The following is a 22,743-nucleotide window of genomic DNA, read 5'->3' on the forward strand; positions in this document are numbered from 1 at the left end:
ACAATCTCGGCTCATTGCAACTTCTGCCTCCTGGGTTCAAGTGATTCTCCTGCCTCAGCCTCCCAAGTAGCTGGGATTACAGATGTCTGCCACCACACCTGACTAATTTTTGTATATTTAGTAGAGCCAGGGGTTTCACCATGTTGACCAGGCTGGTCTTGAACTTCTGACCTCAGGTGATCCATCCGCCTTGGCCTCCCAAAGTGCTGGGATTACAGGCATGAGCCACCGTGCCTGGCCGCCTTTTCTTACTTCTATAGGCCACCTATATTCCTTGTGGCCTTTTCCTCCATCTACAAAGTAGCGGCCTTCAACCTCTGCTTTCATTGTCACATCTCCTGCCTGATTCTAATTCTACAGCCTCCCTTTTATGAGGACCCTTATGTTTACTTTGGGCCCACCTAGATAATTCAGGATTATCTCCCCTTCTCAAAATCTCTAAGTTAATCACATCTGCAATATTCCATTTGCTATAAAAGGTAACATATTCACAGCTTCTGAGGATTAAGACGTGAACATCCTTGGTTCTACATCATTAGCTTTGCTTCTACATTTGCAATATCTAGCTTCTTTTAATGTAGATGCCCTTACATGCTGACATTCCACAAGGGTTGGTTGAAAACCTTTGCTCCATATCTAAACATTTCCACGGAATAATTTTAACAACACTCGTGACTTCAGTTTATGTACAAATGACTTCCTCAAAAACATTTTTACACTATAGCTTCTGCTGAACTCCAAACCACTTATCCTTTCTCCTTGGTTTTCACAAGGTGTCTCAAATGCAATCCATTTAAAAGGAAGTTCATAATCTTTCTCACAAACCTACTATTTTTCTCTAAGTAGGTGAATGGTCTTCTCTTGTGAGTTCATGTTAATTGCAGTCTTTTTTCCCATAAGTTTACTGAGAATTGCCAAGTAAAGTGTCAGTTCCTTTACCTGGCAGCCATGCTTATTCATTGCGTCCACTGCTCTTCTGACAGCATCATTTACAGGTTCACATTGTTCCACCTGAGTCTTCATATTATGCTCAAAATATGGACCTATCAGAAAATAGTTGTCTCCCCATTCATCTGCCGTTGTTTTGGCCTTTGTCTGAATCACAGTATAGATGCCTCCAACTGTTAAAAGGAAAAAAGTTTCCATTGTTATTCAGGTTAGCGATTCGTTCAAAGTGAAAAGGGATGAAAATGAGTTCAGATTTTTAAATTAGCATTTAGGATCCACTAAGCCCAAGGATTTATTTACCTTTCAAAAAGAATAGTATTTAACATATTGTTAAGGGACACCAACGAACGGTTACTGCTTTGTTCAATTCTGTGCGTATTTTAAAGTCCCTTCCAGGTACATGTGAAAGAACAGCAGGCTGGCAGCAGCAAAAAGGTAAAATACTTCAAAAAAAAGTCTGAAAAGACAATTGTAGCAAAACACTAACTTGCTTAAAGCTCCAGTCACTTTGTAGTGTCAAAGTTAGGACAAATACCCATTGTCATCATACATGCCTTCAGCATCAGAAATCACTTTCACCTCTCTTCCTCCTTCTCCGACAGTGGTCCAGAAGGGGCTCAGGCATGTTCAAATAACAGCTCCTGTGGTTTTCAATTATGAGGAAATCTCCTAAGCTAAGGTACCTTTTGATAAGGAGAAAGTGCTTATAGATGTTCATAGAAGATGCTTGGTCCAACCCTGATGTCAAATCCAATAACACAGATACACATTTCATTCTCACATAGTATTTCTCCCTTCCTAGTAAGGGAGGAGACCACCTGTCATATTGTCTTATGCCAAATTTCTGCCTCCAAAGAAGAAGTAAAAACTAAAAGGCAGAAATGAAATCCACAGGCAGACAGCCCGGCTTCCGCACCCTGGGACTGATTAAAGATCAACCCCTGACCTAGCCTGTTGTGTTATCTATAGATTCCAGACATTGTATGGAAAAGCATTGTGAAAATCCCTGTCCTGCTCTGTTCCATTCTGATTACCGGTGCATGCAGCCCCCAGTCATGTACCCGCTTAGAGTTGTAAGCCCTTAAAAGGGACAGGAATTGCTCACTCGGAGAGCTCAGTTGTTGGAGATGTGAGTCTTGCCAAAGCTCCCAGCCTAATAAAACCCTTCCTTCTTTAACTCGGTGTCTGAGGGGTTTAGTCTGCAGTGTTTTCCTGCTACCCTAGAATCATTGCTTAAATCTACCCTCTGATATTGCTGCTACCTCTATTAAAACACAAAGCCAGAAAATATGGATACATTTGGAAAATATGCACACCCTTGGATCCAGCAAGTCCACATCTAGAAAATTGACCCAGGGGAAAATTAAGGAGAGTGTGAAAAGGTTGTTTACTGAAGCATTATAATGGCAAAAAATTAGAAACAACTTACATTGAACTAGTCAACTTACTTAACTGACAGAAGTCTCAATTAGCTCCTGTGGCAAATGGGGGTAAAATAATATTTAGCTTGGAGGGAAAGACAGGCTCTAAAAGAGGATTAAAAATTAGACCTGGCCTAGGCGACGAATTTATGACCAAGTCCTCAAAAATAAACACAACAAAAGCAAAAATAGACAAATGGGACTTAATTAAACTGAAATGCTTCTGCACCACAAAAGACCGAATCCACAGAGTAATCTATATCTATATCTATGTCTATGTCTGTCTCTATCTATCTATCTACCTACTACCTATGTTTCTCCTATTTGTTTTGTCTCTCTACAGAACCCTGGCAAATACAGTGAGCTCAGGTCCTGAGCAGACATTTTCCAAAAGAAGACATACAAGTGGCAAACAAATGTGAAAAAAATGCTCATCATCACTAATAATCATAGAATGCAAATTAAAACCACCATGTGATACCTCCTTATGCCAGTCAGAATGGCTATCATTATAAAGTTTAAAAACAGCAGATGTTGGTGAGGATGTGAAGATAAGAAAATGCTTATACACTGTTGGTAAGAATGTAAATTAGTACAAACGTTATGAAAGACAGTATGAAGATTTCTGAAAGAACTAGAAACAGAACTACCATTCGATCCAGCAATCCTGCTACTGGGTATGGACCCAAAGTGAAAGAAATCATATTTAAAAAGATATCTGCATTAGCATGTTCAAAGTAGCACTGTTTCCAATAGCAAAGATGTGGAATCAACCTAAATGTCTATCAATGGATGATTGGATAAAGAAAATGTGGTGTATATGTGTGTATTTATATATGTATATATTAATATGTTAATATATATCTATTAGCCATAAAAAAGAATGAAATCATGTCTTTTGTAGAAACAGGGATAGAACTGGAGGACATTACCCGCAGTGAAATAACTCAGAAACAGAAAGTCAAACACAGTATGTTCTCACTTAGTGAGAGCTAAGTGAGAGCTAAACGATGGGTACCCATAGACATATAGAATGAAATAATAGACACTTGAGACTAGAGAAAGATGGGAGGATAAGAGTACGGTGAGGATTGAAAAACTATGGATTGGACACAATGTTCACTTTTCAGGTGATGGTCCACTAAAAGTTCAGACTTCACCACTATGCAACATATGTATGTAAGAAACCTGATCTTATACCCTGATACAGCTTGGCTGTGTCCCCAGCCAAATCTCATCTTGAATTGTAGTTCCCATAATCCTCACATGTTGTGCGAGGGATTTGGAGGGAGGTAACTGAATCATAGAGGAGGTTACGTTCATACTCTTCTCGTGATAGTGAGTTCTCACAAGATCTGATGGTTTTATAAGGGGCTTTTCCCCCTTTTGCTTGGCACTTCTACTTGCTGCTGCCATATGAAGAAGGACATGTTTGTTTCTCCTTCTGCCATGATTGTAAGTTTCCCGAGGCCTCCCCAGCCCTGTGGAACTGTGAGCCAATTAAACATTTTTTCTTTATAAATTACCCAGTCTCGGGTATGTCTTTATAAACAGCATGATAATGAACTAGTACATACCTTCTAAATATATACAAATAAACTTTAAAAATATAAAATAAATTAGATCTGATTGGAAAGGCAAAAATTGAGCAAGTAAAATGTCACTCAATGGGGTAATTACAAAGGGTGAAGAAATTGGGCAAATGGATGTCATGAAGAGGAATTTTTAGGCAGAGGTAATAGTTAGAGCCCAAGCTCTAAGCTGGAGTAGAGTGTGCAAGGAAAGAGTAATAGGATTGAAAAGGATAACCAGATAGAAAGATATAGGGAGGGGTAAGAGGAGGAAGACCTTAAGCAAGATATTTCCCGTGACAGCGCTAAACAATAATCACATGTGAGAGTACACAAATTAGTCTGTCAATTACTTGAGCAATACTTTGTTCATGAGCTAGAGCAACGGAATGACTCAAGAAGTCCTTTGTAATAAGATCCTGGCATCAATCTTCAACTCAATTGCAAAGAGCAATTTTATTACTTATGTATTACTTCTCATTTTTCACTACTGTCTTTCAAAACATATTCCAATTCATCAGACTACAGGTTTTGATAGCTACTATATTTCTTAAATGGATTATTCCAGTAACTTATACTTTACATAGTAAATCTTACCAATAGTCACAATCAGTGGTCACAAGGTAGAACTACATCTGGAGACATTGCTTTAAGCCTGAGCCGTGCAAAATATACTTTTTGGAAAATTGCCCTTTGAAAGGTGAGACACAAAAGGCAAATGTTGATGCTATTATATGGTACCATAGGATTCATTAATTTACAAAAGAGAAGAGCTAAGGTAACTCCAAAATCCAAGCAATTTTCATATGAGTCTACACAAGCTAGTTGTCCTTAATAATTTCATCTTTAAGGGAAAGTTTTTTACTATATCAAAAAAAGTTTAAACTGTCATTGAGCAGAGTCTGATAATAAGGACACTATCAAACCACAGTTCAAATGCCACATGATGAGGACAGAACAGAACACATGAGGAGGATATATAAAGCTTGCAAGCAGAAACTTTTAGAGTGGACAAGAACAGACATGATTCACTTAACCATCCAACAATAAATCTAAGTTAACATAAATTGATGTTATCTACTACACCTAAGTATTTCCTCAAATTCTGGACAATTTTAGAAACCATCAAAATTATTCGTTGAGGAAAAATAAACTTAGCCAATTTACAAGGGCAACTAAAATGAAGAACTTTTCTTTAAAGTGTGGGAGTCACATCTTAGCAACATATTTAAATATATCTAAGCTTTCTTCAAAACCACTATCCACAAAAATGCAAAATTTCCAAAGAATTTATCTTCTTCTGTAGACTTATTTTCTTCATCTTTTCCAGGAGAATATACCATAAGTTTCTGATGGTACATGTTTATTAGATGTTTTATTTACATGCTTTATCCTTGAAAACTCTTTTTATTTGCAACTATGCATCTTGCTCAGAGATCTTAAAACATTCTTGTTTGTTAGATTATGTATTTCAAATTCATATACACTTTGGTAGATGCTAACACTTTTATTTACTAAAGAACATAAGGGGGAAATAGAAATTCTTTATTTGAAGAAACAAATGATTTGATTTGGGAAATGAAATGAAAAGATAAACATAGTTAATTAATGTGCTACGTCTTTTACTCAGCTGAGGCCTTCACATAGTTCCCCATATAGCCTTGGAGTGTGTCAACTATGATTATGCTCTCTCAGTCTATTAGAAACAAAAACATACAGCTTTAAAAATTTCAAGGGAAGGGGCTTCAAGATGACTGACTAAAGGCATCTGATACTCGCCTCCTCCACAAAGAACCAAAATAGTAAGTAGAAAATCCTACATAACAGAGAATTCTGGAATTCAACAGAGAAGTGACAGGAAGCATCTAAGGCAATGAAGGCGAGGGAAGCAAGGAAGCCTACCCAGTAGGCATCCTCTGTGAGGCCAGAGAGGCTCCCCAGTTCATGGAAAGGTAAGTGACTGACTCCCAGTGGTCCACATCTGCATTATGGACTCCAGCAATTCTAGCCACAGGAGAGTTCCTTGACCATGCAGGCCTTGAGACTCACATAAGGAATTGCCCAGCAATCACACAAAGGCATTGCTCCGGAGAAGGAGCTCTCACTGGGTCTCACCCCTGCCATCCCCATTTCTGAGCAGCAAGGCACCATTTTGAGAGCCCAACCCCCACCTAGATGACATCTTTCCTCAGACCCCAACATCATCTGCATCTCCACATCCCTGAAGCCCTGTTGACATTCCTCACCCACAGCTGAGTGCTACTGCTGGCTGCTGTCACCAGGGATAAAATGTGTGTCATTAGAAGTGGACTCCTCCACCCCCCGTAACAGGGCTGTTACACATTTACAAGCTCCCAAAGAAAATGCTACCCCACTTGCAACCACCATCTAGGGCTGTAACACATGCTCACAAGCCACCCGTTTATGGCTGCTGCCACTGAAAGCAACATACCCTGCACCCTATCAAGAGCAGGGCAGCAATGCAGTAGCTACTACTTCACTCGGGCATTCTGCTGCGGGCCTGAGGATCACTGCACTCCAGCCTATGACAACCAGTGTCCACATACACCATTGAGTGGCCTGAGGACAGGAAAACCCAGCCTGGTTTTGCCTTCCTCAATGCCTAAGCAAGCAGTCTGGGAACCTTTCGTAGATGCTAACTACATCTACCAAAGACAGCCTTGTCCCATCCACCACAACTAGTACCTAAACACTCCTCCCAGAAGCCTGATGATGGGCCTACCCAATCTGCCATTGCCATCACAACTGGCACCACCTGCATGTGCCATCTGTGGGTCTGAAGATTGACTCTTCCAGCCCTTGCAGCCACCAGCAACACCAGTATAGACTGCTTGGGAGCCAGAAAGTTGTCTTGCAGTTGCTACAGCCATCACCCACACCACACCCACTGCCTAGAAACCTGAAGACCCGCACACCAGCCCAGCCTACTATGGCCACTACTGGCACCCAAGTAAACTGCCTGAAGGCCAAAGAATCAACCCAACTAGACTCATTACCATCAGTGCCAGTGTACACAGCCCTGGTGCCCAAGGACAGGAATGTTAGGCATACCACTACCACTGGGGCCAAGGACTGGCCTACCTGACATTCTTGTCTCCAGCACAACTTCATCACCACCTTCACTAACAACTGCACCCTAAGCCACTGAAAAAATCACAGACACGGCTGATACTGTTGGCAGCTGAAACAAATAATATGAAGACTATGCTACTGTATGCACCTAGAAATCAAAACCAACGTGCCCTACTCAATCAACACCAAGATATATCTTCAGGAAAAAGTCTTCCCCTGCAAAAACAAATTTACAAAATTGGAAGCAGCAATCGTTACACCAGATGCATGGATATCAATGCAAGAGCAAAATAAACATAAAAAGGTGAAGGAATATGACACCCCCAAAGGAATTTAATAATTCTTCAGCAACATATGCTAGTGGAAAAAAAAGAAGACATTTATAAAATTCTGGAAAGAAGAATCCAAAATGTTGCTATTAAGGAAGCTTAGTAAGACACAAGAGAACTCAGATACACAAAAAGAAATCAGAAGAATAATTCATGATATGAAAGAGACATTTACCCAAGAGATAGATACAATAAAAAAGAACCAAACAGAAATTCTGGAACTGAAGAGTTTATTGAAAGAAATACAAAATGCATTCAAAAACTTCAACAATAGATTAGATCAAGCAGGAGAAAAAATTCAGAACTTGAAGACAGGTCTTTTAAAATTACCTAGTCAAATTTTACCTAACTTTCAAAGAAAACTGACAAGTCTCCCTAAACTCTTCCAAAAATTAAAGAGGAAGGAATTCTCCCTAACTTATTATCTGAGGCCAGCATTATCCTGATTAGATAACCACCTTACTTCTGCAAGAATTACCACAATCAAAAAATAAAAAACAGTAGATGTTGGCATGGATGTGGTGAATAGGAAACATTTCTATATTGCTGGTGGGAATGTAAACTAGTACAACAACTATGGAAAACTGTCACAATTCCTTAAATAACTAAAAGTAGAACTACATTTGATTCAGCAATCCCACTAGTGGGTATCTACCCAGAGGAAAAGAAGTCATTACAGGAAAAGATACTTGCACACGCATGTGATAGCGGCACAATTCGCAATTGCAAAATTGTGGAACCAACCCAAATGCCCATCAATCAACGAGTTGATAAAGAAACTGTGGTGTATGTATACATGATATAAGACTACTCAGCCACAAAAAAAGAATGAATTAACGGCATTCGCAGTGACCTGGATGAGATTGGAGACTATTATTCTAAAAGTAACTCAGGAATGGAAAATCAAATATTGTATGTTCTCACTGATAGGTGGGAGCTAAGCTATGAGGGTGCAAAGGCATAAGAATGATGAAATAGACTTTGGCGACTTGCGGGCAAGGGTGGGAGGAGGGTAAGGGATAAAAGACTACATATAGGGTGCAGTATACCGCTCAAGTGATGCGTGCACCAAAAATCTCACAAATCACCACTGAAGAACTTACTCATGTAACCAAATATCACCTGTACCCCAATAACTTATGGAAAAATTAAATATATATATATATAATTTTTAAAAATTAAAATATTTCATATAAGTCTCAAAAAAAAATGTAATCCCCAATGTTGGAGATGGGGCCTGTCAGGAGGTGGTTGGATCATGGGATAGGATCCCTCATGAATGGCTTAGCATCATCTCCTTGGTGATAAGTGAGTTCTTGCTCATTTAGTTCACATATCTGTTTAAAAGAGTCTGGGGCCAGTTGTGGTGGCTCACACTTGTAATTCCAGCACTTTAGGAGGCCAAGGTGGGCAGATCTCTTGAGGTCAGGAACTCAAAACCAGCCTGGCCAACATGGCGAAATCCTGTCTCTACTAAAAATGCAAAAATTAGCCAGGTGTAGTAGTCTCAGCTACTCAGGAGGCAGAGGCATGAGAATCACTTGAACCTGGGAGATGGAGGTTGCAATGAGCCAAGATTGTGCCACTGCACTCCATTGTAGGCAACAGAGTGAGACTCTGTCTCAAGAAAATAAATAAAATAATAAAAGGAAGAAAGAAAGAAAGGAAAGAAAGGAAGGAAGGAAGGAAGGAAGGAAGGAAGGAAGGAAGGAAGGAAGGAAGGAAGGAAAGAAAGTTGAGGATCTTCCTCTTCTCTCCTTTGCTCTTTCTCTTGTCATGTGATGTGCCTTCTCTGCTTTGCCTTCTGATGTGAATAAAAGCTTCCAGAGGCCTCACCAGAAGCCAAGCAGATGTGGGTGCCATGCTTCCTAAACAGCCTGTGGAACCATAAGCAAATTAAACCTCTTTTCTTTATTATTACTCAACCTCAGATATTTCTTTATAGTGATGCAAAAATGGCCTAATACATCCTCTATTTCTTGCCATATAAAACATTAACTCAAGATGGATTAAACACTTAAATATAAGACTCAAAACTATAAAACTACTAAAAGAAAACATAAGGGAGACACTTCAAGACATTGGGCAAAGATTTTATGGCTAAGACCTCAAAAGCACAGGAAACAAAGCAAAAATAGACAAATGGGACTATATTAAGCTAAAATACATCTGAGCAGTAAAGGAAACCATCAGCAGAGTGAAGAGACAACCTGTTGAATGTGAGAAAATATTTGCATACTATTCATTTGACAAGGAATTAATCTCCAGAATATATAAGAAACTCAAACAACTCAACAGTGGAAAAACAAATAATCTCATTAAAAAATGGGCAAAGGATATGAATAGACATTTTTCAAAAGAAGACATACAAATGCACAATGGGTATGGGGAAATGCTCAACATTACTAATCGTTGGGAAATGCAAATTAAAATCACAATGAGATATCATCTCATGCCAGTTAGAATCGTCATGATTTAAATAAATTAATAAATAAATAACACATGCTGGCAAGGAGGTGAAGGAAAAGGAACTCTTAGGCACTATTGGTAAGAATACAAATTAGTATAGCCACTATGGAAAACAGTATGTAGATTTACCAAAAAACTAAAAATTGAACTATCATAAGATCCAGCAATCCTATTACTGGGTATTTATCCAAAGGAAAAGAATTCAGAATAATAAACAGATACCAGTACCACACTGTTTATTGCAGCACGATTCACATTAGCAAAGATATGGAATCAACCTAAGTGTCCATCAATGGATGAATGAAGAAAATGTGGCATATACACACAATGGAATATTATTCAGCCATAAAAATATAAAATCATGTCATTTGCAGTAACATGGATGAAACCGGAAGTCATTACATTAAGTGAAATAAGCCAGGCATAGAAAGACAAATTTTGCATGTTCTCACTGATATGTGAGAGCTAAAAAGGTTAATGTCATGCAGGAAGAGAGTAAATGATAGATACCAGAGGCAGAGAAGGGTGTGTACGTTGTGGGAGGAAGGGAGATGAAGAGAAATTGGTTAATGGAAAGAAACAGGCAGTTAGATAGAAGGAATATGTTCTGATGTTCAATATCAACGTAGGGTGATTACAGTTAACAACAATATACTGTATATTTCAAAATACTAGAAGAGAGGTCTTGAAATGTTCCCAACACATAGAAATGATAAATATTGGGGTGATGAATACCCCAAATACCTGACTTGATCATTACACATTATACACATGTAACAAAATGTCACATGTACCTGATAAACATAAACACATGTTATATATCAATAAAAGAAAGTCCATCTTATATTGGTTGAGGCCTGATTGTAAATAAATCTTTGTCCCTCCAGACATTTCCCTGTATAGTCTTGCTATGAGGAGCTTCTTTTACTGCTATTTCTTATATTCCAACACCATTTTAGCCTTTTTTTTCTCCCTATATTTTTACCTCAGTTTTTACTGTTTATATAGTACACTTTGTGCTACAGTTTGCCTCAGTTTTTACTATTTACAAAGCACACTTTGCTCCAAACTTCTCTCTTAGCAAGCTAGAATATAAGCGAACGCCACACCATAGAGAGAGGGTCATTCCTATTTTCAAATTCGAAGTATACCCCAAGGAGATTTACATACACGTTTATTTTTTGAAATCTGCAAATAAATAGTTTTATTCTGACATTAAAAAAGAAAACACTTAATATCATTAATGAATGATCGTTTTACCACAGCATAGGTCACTGAATTTGAACTTAACCTCCAATTTCAAACAAGTACTTTGTATTTTATTGATCTCTATTTTCCTGGAACAACATGGGGGCTACGCGTAGTGTGAGGACAAAGTATCACACTTTTCACCTGAAAAAAAAAAGATGAACTACCATGCTACATATAACAATGAGATTGTTAAAACCCTAAGTTGGCATCTGGCAACACTGCCAATTTACTAAAAATCACTATTCCAAAGAAGTATAGAATAGATATCAACCAAAATAAGGATCTCTCTTCCCGCCTCTCTCTCGCTCTCTTTCTCTCCCCCCATCTTTCTCCATCTCTGTCTCTTTATATATGTATACACGCATATATACATATGATACACATATGGAGAAACTTCACTATTTAGTATGTGCGTAAAAATTACGGACTTTGGAAGTCACATGACTATTTCAGTGTGTGTGGCTACTAATCTGCCCCTCCTGTTCCAAAACACAGTTGCAGAAGCTGAGGGAGTCATTATACAGTTAGAACATCATTATATAAGGCAGCGGGTCTAGTAGGAAGGAGATTAGGTGCTACTTGTGACAATGGTCAGCAAATAGTTGTGTTCCCAGTACTTTTCTAGATACTCAGTTAAAATCAAAGCAGCTGCAGTCTTGGCAGTGGGAGGTGATACTCAAACTTTGAACAAGACCACCTGCACTGCCACCAATTATACCTACAATGGCAGCTCCAAATATTTTATATGAAAGGGGCCTAGATATGGCATGCTGAATGAAAAGGAAGTGAGTAGACTGGTGCTTTCCTTGAAGCTGTGCAACCAAGTATAGTTTTTACATAGGCTGTGTGTTTCACATGGTGTGACAACAGCTTGAGATGCCATTGACATAGCCCACCGGCTTATCCACACCAGTAATTAGGGCAAAGAAATCCTAATTACTATGTATCCCATGATTGAAGTAACATTGGTGTATATATATTTTTTCGTATTCCTTCTGCTTTTGTGTTTAAAAATGCAATTATGGACTCATTCAAAGTGAAAGCTGGTATGACAATACATGAGCTAACTTCCTCATATTATGAATACATTTGATAAAGAAATAAGCTAATACCCACAGAGTGTTTATTAAATGCTAGGCACAGTTCTGAGTGATTTACAATTGGTATTTCTTTTAATTTTCACAACATTGTTACAGGTGGATGGTGTTATCTTTATTTCATAGATGGAGAAACTGGGGCACAGAAAGAATATGCAATAAATCTCAACTTTACCTAGGTGATGGTGGAGTTGTAATTCCAAATCAGGCAGTCTGACTTTAGAGCCCATAGGCCGTAGACAGCCAGATAGTAAGTGAAGGAATGGAGGAACAAATTGATGGATCTTTTTGCTTTTGTTTGTTTGTTTGAAACAGGGTCTCGGCCGGGCGCGGTGGCTCAAGCCTGTAATCCCAGCACTTTGGGAGGCCGAGACGGGCGGATCACGAGGTCAGGAGATCGAGACCATCCTGGCTAACACAGTGAAACCCCGTCTCTACTAAAAAATACAAAAAACTAGCCGGGCGTGGTGGCGGCGCCTGTAGTCCCAGCTACTCGGGAGGCTGAGGCAGGAGAATGGCGTAAACCCGGGAGGCGGAGCTTGCAGTGAGCTGAGATCCAGCCACTGCACTCCAGCCTGGGCGACAGAGCCAGACTCCGTCTCAAAAAAAAAAAAAAAAAAAAAAAAAAAAAAAAAGAAACAGGGTCTCACTCTGTCACCCAAGCTGGAGTGCAGTGGCGCAATCTTGCTCACTGAAGCCTCACTAGAACACCTGGACTCAAGTGATCCTCCCGCTTTAGGCTATCAGGCAGCTGGGACTACAGGTGTGAGCCTCCACGGCCGGCTACAGAAATTTTTTAAATTTCTGTAGAAACAGGGTCTCCCTATGTTCCCCAGGCTGGTATCCAACTCCTGATCTCAAGCAATTCTCCCGCCTCGGCCTTGAAAAGTGTTGAGATTACAGGTGTGAATCACTGTTCTGGGCCTTGATAGATCTTTAAAAGTGGTGGTGGGTGGGAGAAGAAGAGGAAGAACAGAAACAGTATCACAAAAGATAAACATCATTAGGTCTTGGGAAGGATGGAATCCTTTTTATTCTGCTCTGGAGAAAAGCCATTTGGAAAACTTCTGTGTTAACAAAAAAGAGCCCCGTGGCTTAGTAGTAAACTTTACAGCAGTTGTGCTTTACGGCAATCACAGGGGCCTTCAGGAAGCTGATGAAAGTATGAAGTCCTCTTCTCAGAAAAAAAAGCACTTTTATACAACGTGCACCTAATTTTTAGATAGATTTTCTGAAGGTTTAGAAACTCCTTGAGTTCACTTATATCAAAGTCCTCACCTTTAGAACTCCTGTCTTAGGAGAATGGACTCATGTTTATAATTTCTTCCATAACCACTTTGACTACAGTTTTCTGAATTCTTCCCTGTGCCACTTGTACCGTGTAATTGACAGGTGTAGTGTCCAGTTTCAGGAGGAAGCAGGTAAAGTATTATGTCCAGCAACACGTTGGCTTAGGCAAAAACAAATTGTTTCTAGTCCATTTTAAGAGGGAAGCATTTATTTAGGGACTACATTGCGAAAGTCTTTACAAATCTTAAGTTAACTTTCATCATGTGTGACAATATTTACTAACTTTTTAAATGATCGTAAATATCCTTAACAAGATAATTTCTCCATAGTCTGTAATGTTCTGAGCAAGTCTGTGCAGAAGAAACGATTGTAGTAAGACCTGGGCAAAGGAGAGAGTAAACATTTTTCCCCCGACATTTGGGCAAACCTTTCCATCCCAGGTCACACTGCAGTCTAATTTCCCTACTCTCCTCTCCCTCGGTTGGTAACAGTGCTTCTTCCAAAACATATCTGACTACTTAGCACTTCCCACTACTATGCATAGAATTTCAGTGACTCCCCATTCATTAGTCATAGCCTGGATACAAAACTCCTTAAGGCTATTAACTCCCATTGAGTTTCACAATCTAGTCCCTGCAGGTCTCTCCCATCTTCTCTCATACTCCTCTCCTTTTCCGTCTCTGAGCCCCGCTCATATCTTCGAACAGAGAACACTTCTGCGTCTTGGCATATATAGTTCTCTCACATAGAACGCTTTCTCCCCTTTAGCTATGCATCCTTCAAGTGTCAACTCAAACATCTCGTCATTAGAGAGGCTTTTCCCAAACCTCTAGGTAACTAGGTTAGAAACCACTACACGGTACATTGTGTAGTCTTAGGACACCTGGTTCCCTTAGTCTCACACTCCTCACATTTGACTGTATTGTATGTTCAATGTCTACCTTCTACAAATCTGCAAATTCTTGAAGATTAACAATCAGTTCTGCCGGGCACGGTGGCTCATGCCTGTAATCCCAGCACTTTGGGAGGCCGAGACGGGCGGATCACGAGGTCAGGAGATGGAGACCATCCTGGCGAACACGGTGAAACCCCGTCTCCACTAAAAATACAAAAAAATTAGCCGGGCGTGGTGGCGGGCGCCTGTAGTCCCAGCTACTCGGGAGGCTGAGGCAGGAGAATGGCGTAAACCCGGGAGGCGGAGCTTGCAGTGAGCGGAGATCCGGCCACTGCACTCCAGCCTGGGCGACAGAGCAAGACTCCGTCTCAAGAAAAAAAAAAAAAGAATCAGTTCTGTATTCTTAACTCTATCTCCCTCGCCTCTCGGTGCCTAATACCTAATAGACACTTGATGAATCCGTACCAAATAATAAAATGGATTAATGAATAAAAGCAATAAATTTCAAGGTTAATATTAACAAATGAAAAAGGTTATTTTGAGGTGTGAGAATTAGTACCCAGAACTAACTGTGACTGTCTCATCTGTTATGTTTTTCACATTTCCATTGTTCATGGACAAAATTCTGGCAGCAAGGGATTTTTCTCCTAAGAAACCTCTTGTTTTCTTAGATGTGAATACACTTCCTTGTTTGCCAGAAAACATGGTAAGAAAAGTGGAGAATATAACATTCATTTTATTCATGAAGATACTGTTATTCAATGTAAAGGGTTCTTTTTCAAAAAGTTTCAGAAATCCACGACCTTTGACTGCAAGTTCTGTGTTCTTACATCCATAGCATATTTCCTTTGAAAACCGAGGTTATAATATTTAATTCTTACATAATAGTAAAAAAGTGAATTGGCCTTGGAGAAGACCTAAATCCTGGTCCTAACTCTACTATTTGCTTGATCATTAGATGCCTCTAGGAATCAATTTTCTCTATGAAGTGGAGGAGTGGGATGCATGATCTCTAAGATACTTCATATCACTACTATGAAATGCAGGGAAGTAAAAATTCAAACCATTAAATGTAAAGAAACTGTAGTGGCAATGTACTCTTAGGAATAAACACAATAATTATCCATCTTTATGAAAATCTCTAACCATACCAGGCTATGATAATACTAAAATAAAGATATATTGAAGATGTTACCAACTTGGGTAAATCACATTGTGGGGACCTCTCCACAAAAACACTTCCCTTCCCCTTGAAATGGAAATGATAGAAAGTAAGTATTAAAGGCAGCTTAGGGATTGAAAAATAAATGTATTCCTTTATCCAAAAAAATCCATTGAGCATTTTCTATGTACCAGGCACTGTTTTAAACCCTGAGATTCAGCACACATGCTACTGATTATAAGATCCATAAAATAACTTAGTTTCACTGGCATGTTCCCAGTGCCCAGGAAACAGTGCTCCATTAATGTTTGTTAAATGATGAGAAAAGAAGAAAGGAGAAGAGGCTCTGCTAAGGTGCAGGAACTCGTGCAGAGATCTTCTGGACTGATTCCTAGTGCTAAGAGGCCCCCTCCAGTTTTATCCACCGATAAGCTATGTCCTTGAGCTCCTGCCCACTCTCTAGAGAAAACTTTTATTTTAATGCATACTGTGGGATTCACATGTAATAGAGATGGTTCTGTTCCCAGGAACTTTGGGCATATTTAAAAACTGGACTGGAAAAATTTGTGACTAGAAAAAGGACATTAAAAACAGGTACTCATTTCAGGATAAAGATCTCTGAGGAAAAGAATAAAAAAATATTTAAAAGGAAACAACAGAAACAGGTACTCATAAAATACTTCACTTCTCTGTAATAAGGTTTCTGTCCTCCTAGATTCTTTCTCACTAAACTACAGAGAAAAAGACTGTGCTTTGTTCTCTTATACGCATTCTGTCCACTTCTACATAGGCAAAATTGACTTTTAATTTTGATTTTACGAATGCATACACACAAGAACTTCGAACAGTTAGTATAAGGTGAAAAATCAGAATGCATGCCATATATAATGCCTTTAATTTTGAGATTATGCTGGCTCTGATTAGCCAAAAGAAGGAAGTAATGGAAATAACCACATTCTGGTTATTATTTCAAATCCTTTAGGTTACTGTAACAGACATGTAATAATAAACACAAAATGAAAAATAAGCATGTTATGTATCACAACACATGTCATAATTTCAGATCCTTTAAATTACACAGGTCATCACTGCCAGTTACCCGGCAATCAGTTGGCTTGATTCGTCAAGATCTTAAAGAACTAGTCTTCAAAACCATTACTTTTTCTTTGTTAATGTTTCTTCAATAGTCTTGACACTTTTAAACTAGAGAGTATAAATCCACAAGGAATTATTTTTATAATTTTACAGATGTCTTTATTTTAAAAATCATTTACATTGTGGTTCTCTACCTTGCCTTCTCTTACCCAGCACAAATGAGGTTATAGCTTACTCGCAAATTGATTTAATTTTATCAGTTTGATTTTCTTTATTTTATAATCCCTATGTAAGCATAGCATTGAAGAAAAAATTACTTACATTCTGAAAAGGAGCACAGTATTTTGCCTTTTGAGAAGCACCTGAATTAAAATTTTAATTCCAAGCTAATTGTGAATTAGAAACATTATTAAGCATTTCACATGATCACTAACAGAATGTAGAGTTAAAGTTTCTAACTGGTTCTAATCACATATACATCTTCCTAAAATAAAATGTTTAATTATACTATTTTGCTGAGGAAAATTTTAAAACAAAAAAGGAAATATTAACTTTTTATTTCTATTTTTGTCATAATATGGATTTTAAATTTTAATTTAAATGCACATTCCATGGCAACGGTTAATATTTTCAACTTTCTCCCTCTTCAACACACAGCCAAGTCTGTATTCATAGCCTGTTGTAATAGACAAGGTTAAATGTAGCTTAAATGTACATTCCATTTAAATGCTTTCCTCACTCACTGGCAATTGGTTATCACTAGAGAGTCATCTGTGAAATCTTACTCTACAGTCTTCAATCACCTAGCAAATATGCACCTTCAGGAGCAGTACAAACCTTTATTGGTCACCTCCCAAGCAACTTCAAAGAGCAGTAACTCCTCCACAGGAAGTTCTTCGACTTCCCACCGGGGAAGCCCACTCAGGGATGTTACAGACAGGGCTCGGCCTCGAAGCATTCTTCTTACGGTCCTCTGAGATTCCGTTAAATCCCTGGTTCAATTTGTTGTAATCCCAGGAGAAGTGTACTTAGAGACACAAAAGTTAGAGTTGGTAGTTACCAAGCTTTGGTAGCTTCTCTTGGGAATAAACTAGTAGTGTGAAATCCTATGTGCTTCCCAGAGAATTCCTGGTGGAAGGAGGAATTTTTCCTCCTCTTTCCCGTCTTTCTGGGGAGGTATCTTTAGGACAGTTTCTGCCCTACCAGTATCTACCCAAACAATCCAGAGCTGTCAACAGAAAAATCCTCTGATTCAGGACATAGGTTAGCACCTCCTGGGATAGGCAGAGCATGACCCAAGTTCAGTCTTTTAGCCCTTGTCCTTTTGACCAGACTCCTAGATTTATACAGTTGCCAATGCTTATTTCACCATTTCCAAAGTGATCCAATATTGGCAACTCCCTTCATAAGTGTGCAGGCCTCCTTAGATTACATGTAGACTGATTGGGACGTATTTTTATGCTTTAAATCCTTTTGGATTTCCTAAATATTCTTATTTCTTTTCATTCCTATTTCTAGAGCTTTTAAAAAATAATCCTAGTTATTTTATTCTACACTTACAAATTGAATTTTGGTGATAGTCAGAGACCTTGATCCACCTTTTCTTAATTACTCTTCTTAAAACTTTCCCTATGAAAAAGCATAAATTTCAGTATGTCTTTGGGTGTAACATGAAAAAAAAATGTAATTTTGACTAGTCAATAATCATCAGTCAATAATTTTGATGAGGTAGTAAAAATTAATCTTTGTCATGTTTGTACATTTCCTTCAAATATTATCAAATTGATGACGAATAATTCAGTCGATGTAAATGTTCAAACATGGGAAGAACATTGCAAAAGAAATTAGATTCTAAACTATCACCAGGATCGGATTGCAGATAAATGGCATATGTTTGCTTTTCCCTATGTGCGTACATCTATATGTTCCAATTTATTTCCACACCCATACAGACATATCCTATATTGTACCTATAGAGAGTTGGTGCATTCACAAGCAAGCTTAATTTTGAGCCATCTTTACAGATTTAGCTAAAATCAGTATTTTACATTATTATTCTCTAGAGAAGCAGAACTGAAGCTCATACAAAATATCCTTCACGTTAGAATTACAGTCAGAATTGTCAGTAATTTGTTACTTGATAATACTATTTTAGTACCTCTTATTAGGTTTTAAATTATTTTCTATTTAGTTGGTCTTATTGACTTACACCTATTTTAATGACTCAAGATGGGCAGAACCACATTTCATTATATTATATTAATAAATCTATGTAAGTCAAATAGATTAAATATGTCAAGCTGATGTGGTAGTACACACCTGTTGTCCCAGCTACTCATGAGGCTGAGGGGGAAGAATCACTTGGGCCCAGGAGTTTAAGGCCAACATGAACAACCTAGTGAGACCACATCTCTTAAAAAAATAAATTCATTAAAACAAAAATACATAAATGTCTTCTATGATTTTGTGACACATTTCATTCTTATCTTTGTCCAGAAAAGTACATTTAAGTGCATAGTTTATCCATTTGTTTGCATTGTGAGAAAAAGATTATATGACTAATAAAAAAAACAAGCACTAAAATAGAAAACATATGAGTCCAAATGATCAAAGTGATTGTCTCCTTTATGAAATGGTTTCCTTATGTTAACGTAACCTCTGAGAGTCCCGCAAGTACACGTTCCAGTAAAACCAGACCTAAGGACATGTTGACAGGAGTGAGAATGGGATGACAGTGTGATGATAGAGTTTCACGTTTGCAATTTTCTGTCCCAGCAGCCTTGAGATTGGTTCATCCAGTGTCACACAGGCCACACGAGCACACTGATCCATATTCTCCAGCTTACACGTTAAGGCTGGTTTATTTATTTACAATCTGTTCCAGGTATCAACTGCTTAGCTGTGAGTTAGTCGCCTGTGGCATCGCTTATCTGCTGTGTAAACTTGAGCCAATTTCTTACCTAAGTTTTTGTTTTCTTGATAAAACGGGGATGAGATAATCTATATAAGTCACTTAACATAGTGCCTGGTACCATGACAACCACTTTAGTGATCTCAGCCTTTTTTATAACGTATATGATGGTCTAGTAAAAGCTTTCCCTAATGGCAGAGGTTAACCATTGAAGAGGAAAGGGGTAAAAAGAAGACTTTACTTTTCTTTCATTTTTTTTTTAACGTTGTACCACCTGTATATATTACCTGATCAAATGCTTAATTAGAGAAAACATTTTTTTTTCAGAAAAATGACCTTAAGATCAATGGATGTATATATATATATATATATATTTTTTTTTTTTTTTTTTTGAGATGGAGTCTTGCTCTGTCGCCCAGTCTGGAGTGCAGTGGCCGGATCTCAGCTCACTGCAAGCTCCGCCTCCCGGGTTCACGCCATTCTCCCGCCTCAGCCTCCCGAGTAGCTGGGACTACAGGCGCCCGCTACCTCGCCCGGCTAGTTTTTTGTAGTTTTTAGTAGAGACGGGGTTTCACCGGGTTAGCCAGGATGGTCTCGATCTCCTGACCTTGTGATCCGCCCGTCTCGGCCTCCCAAAGTGCTGGGATTACAGGCTTGAGCCACCGCGCCCGGCCCAATGGATATATTTTATAACATCCTAAATGAAAATAAGTAGGATGTAAAATAAAATAAGTAGTATGACTGATGCAATTTTGTGAAAATGTACTATATACCTCTGTTCATGAAGTATATGCAATAGAAGGCTGGAGTAGATTAAACAAAAGACGGGAAGCGACATGTAAAAACTCTTACAATAGTTGTCTTTAACTGGTAGTAATTATGATTGATGTTTATGTGGTGCTTTTGTTTATTTGTGTTCTACACATTTTCTGCAATAAACGTATACATATATACACACCATATATTGGATGAGTAACACAGTTTTCAAAAGTTTAATCATGTAAATGAATTAAACACGCATGATTGTTTCACACATTTGCACTCGTTATTCTGATTTTTTTAAAAATTTCTAGTCTTTAGTTCCCATTTGGCGTTTTTGTGTCAAGTACCAGCACTCTCAGCCACACGTCATCTCCTAACAATCCCTCATAGTAGACTTATTCTCTTGATCCTGTTATTCTCAACATGAGAACATCCTTTGCCAGTTCTTTGCTTGTTAATGGTAAATACCATTTTCAAAGTTGTTCGTTAGGTTAAGTGAGGTAAAATAAATGGAACCCTATGAAGTATATCCTTGAGATGGATATATCTTCATCTATCCATAGTATCTGGATGAATTCCCTTCCTTCAGATATTTGTGCAGAGAAAGGCAGTCATTTGTGCAATAAGATTTGAAGAGGAATCAGAGAAAGTTCTCTTCCTAGCATGTCCCTGAACATTCTCCTATAATGTTTGTGCTAAAAGCACAAATTGAGGAAATGGGAGCAGAAAGAGAACAGTCATCCAGACAGAAAGGGAGATGGGCTTTCTCCAAGGTGGGAGAAGCACTCTCAAAAGTCCCTGATACCAAATTTTATACTTACGCTAACATTTTATCACCCAATGAAAAGAGGTGAGAGGGCAAGTAGGAGCAAATGAAGACTTGTATTTGGTTCCCTTGGTAAGTATTCCAGCAGAGGTCACTAGATACATTTAGAAAACCACACATTTGCTTTGACATTTTGGAATCTTCTTAGAAGTCTTCCAAAAAGCCTTTAGACTTCAAGACTTGACTAGCCTGCAGATGCATATCCAGAATAACTTAGTTAGCATATTTATGAGGCCGGCCGCGGTGGCTCACACCTGTAATCCCAGCACTTTGCGGGGCCGAGACGGGCGGATCACGAGGTCAGGAGATCGAGACCACCCTGGCTAACACGGGGAAACTCCATCTCTACTAAAAATACAAAAAATTAGCCAGGCGTGGTGGCTGTAGTCCCAGCTACTCGGGAGGCTGAGGCAGGAGAATGGCGTGAACCCAGGAAGCAGAGCTTGCAGTGAGCCCAGATCGTGCCACTGCCCTCCAGCCTAGGCTACAGAGCGAAACTCCATCCCCACACCAAAAAAAAAAAAAAAAACTAAAAACATATTTATGGAGCGCGTACTATGTGCTACTATTCTCATCACTGAGAAAATTTTCAATAAACAGTGGACAAGTCTTTGCCTTTATATGGACACATAGACATTGATCTTATAAACAAATTATGTTATTTCAGATTCTGCTAAATTTCTGGAGAAGAAAAACCGCAAACAGTAGTGACTGCTATTGGATAGAAATGAGTGCTTTAGGTGGGGAAGTCAAGAAAGACCCTTCTGAGGAAATGATATTTGAGTTAGGATATAAATGATGAGAAAGTGGCCACATTTGAAGATCTGAGAGAAGTGATAGCAAAGCCTTTAACTCTTACAGGAACAGAAAGACCAATGTGGCTGAAGCCAAGAGCATAATGAATGAGGGGAAGCCTGGAGGGTATGAGGTCAGAGGAAAGTAGGAAATGGATCATAGAGAAGCTGGTCAAGAGCTTAGATTTTATTTTGGTTGTAGTAGGAAGTCATTGGAAGGTTTTAAGCAGGGGACTTTGTGCTACAAAAAAATGGAATGTTGAGAAGTATAAAGGAGGAGGCTTGGAGACTGAGGTTATGAAGCTTGCACGTCAGTCGTAAATTCTAGAATGTAAAACTTTATTCATTTGGTAGATAATCCCTATATTCTTCTGAATGTCATAAAAGCAGAAATGAAAGTTAGTTATTTAGCATTTAGTCTTTGCCTTTTAAGGTTAGAGAGAGTACCTCTGTTATCCCACATAGTATCTCTATATAATTTTATTTTCTTATCTGTCCATTGCTTGTATGTACTTTATTATGCGTGTAGTGATGTTGTTACTACAGAAACTGGAGAATTAAAAGCTATACATCAGGTACTGTGATCACGATTCTTGCTCTTATGAAGTTTACACTCTAGCAGAGAAAGCAGTATTAAACAAGTAACTAAAAGGCTTTGGGGGTGGTGAATGGAATACAGAATCTATGAGAGCATGTAACAATAGAATTAACTCTATATGGAGTATTAAGAATGATGTCCCTGAGAAAATAATATTTATATTGAGATCAAAAATGGGAAAAGCTAAGGAAGAGGGGCTCCAGGCAGAGGAGCTAGTGCATGCAAAGACCA

At 38.6% G+C, this 22,743-nt stretch overlaps 1 protein-coding gene across 1 annotated transcript in view; it reads right to left on the reverse strand.

Moving 5' to 3' along the window:
• Positions 1-17,579, reverse strand: part of GYS2 (glycogen synthase 2) — a 60,309-nt gene extending 42,730 nt beyond the window's left edge. Inside the window, exons 1-2 of the mRNA XM_007967873.3 lie at positions 17,459-17,579; positions 940-1,121 (exon numbers count right to left, since the gene is read on the reverse strand). Coding sequence (XP_007966064.1) covers positions 940-1,121; positions 17,459-17,579 — 303 coding nt within the window. The remainder of the gene's footprint in view (positions 1-939; positions 1,122-17,458) is intronic.
• Positions 17,580-22,743: the final 5,164 nt, after the last annotated feature.

This window comes from Chlorocebus sabaeus, chromosome 11, assembly GCF_047675955.1.
Source record: "Chlorocebus sabaeus isolate Y175 chromosome 11, mChlSab1.0.hap1, whole genome shotgun sequence".
Taxonomy (NCBI): domain Eukaryota; kingdom Metazoa; phylum Chordata; class Mammalia; order Primates; family Cercopithecidae; genus Chlorocebus; species Chlorocebus sabaeus.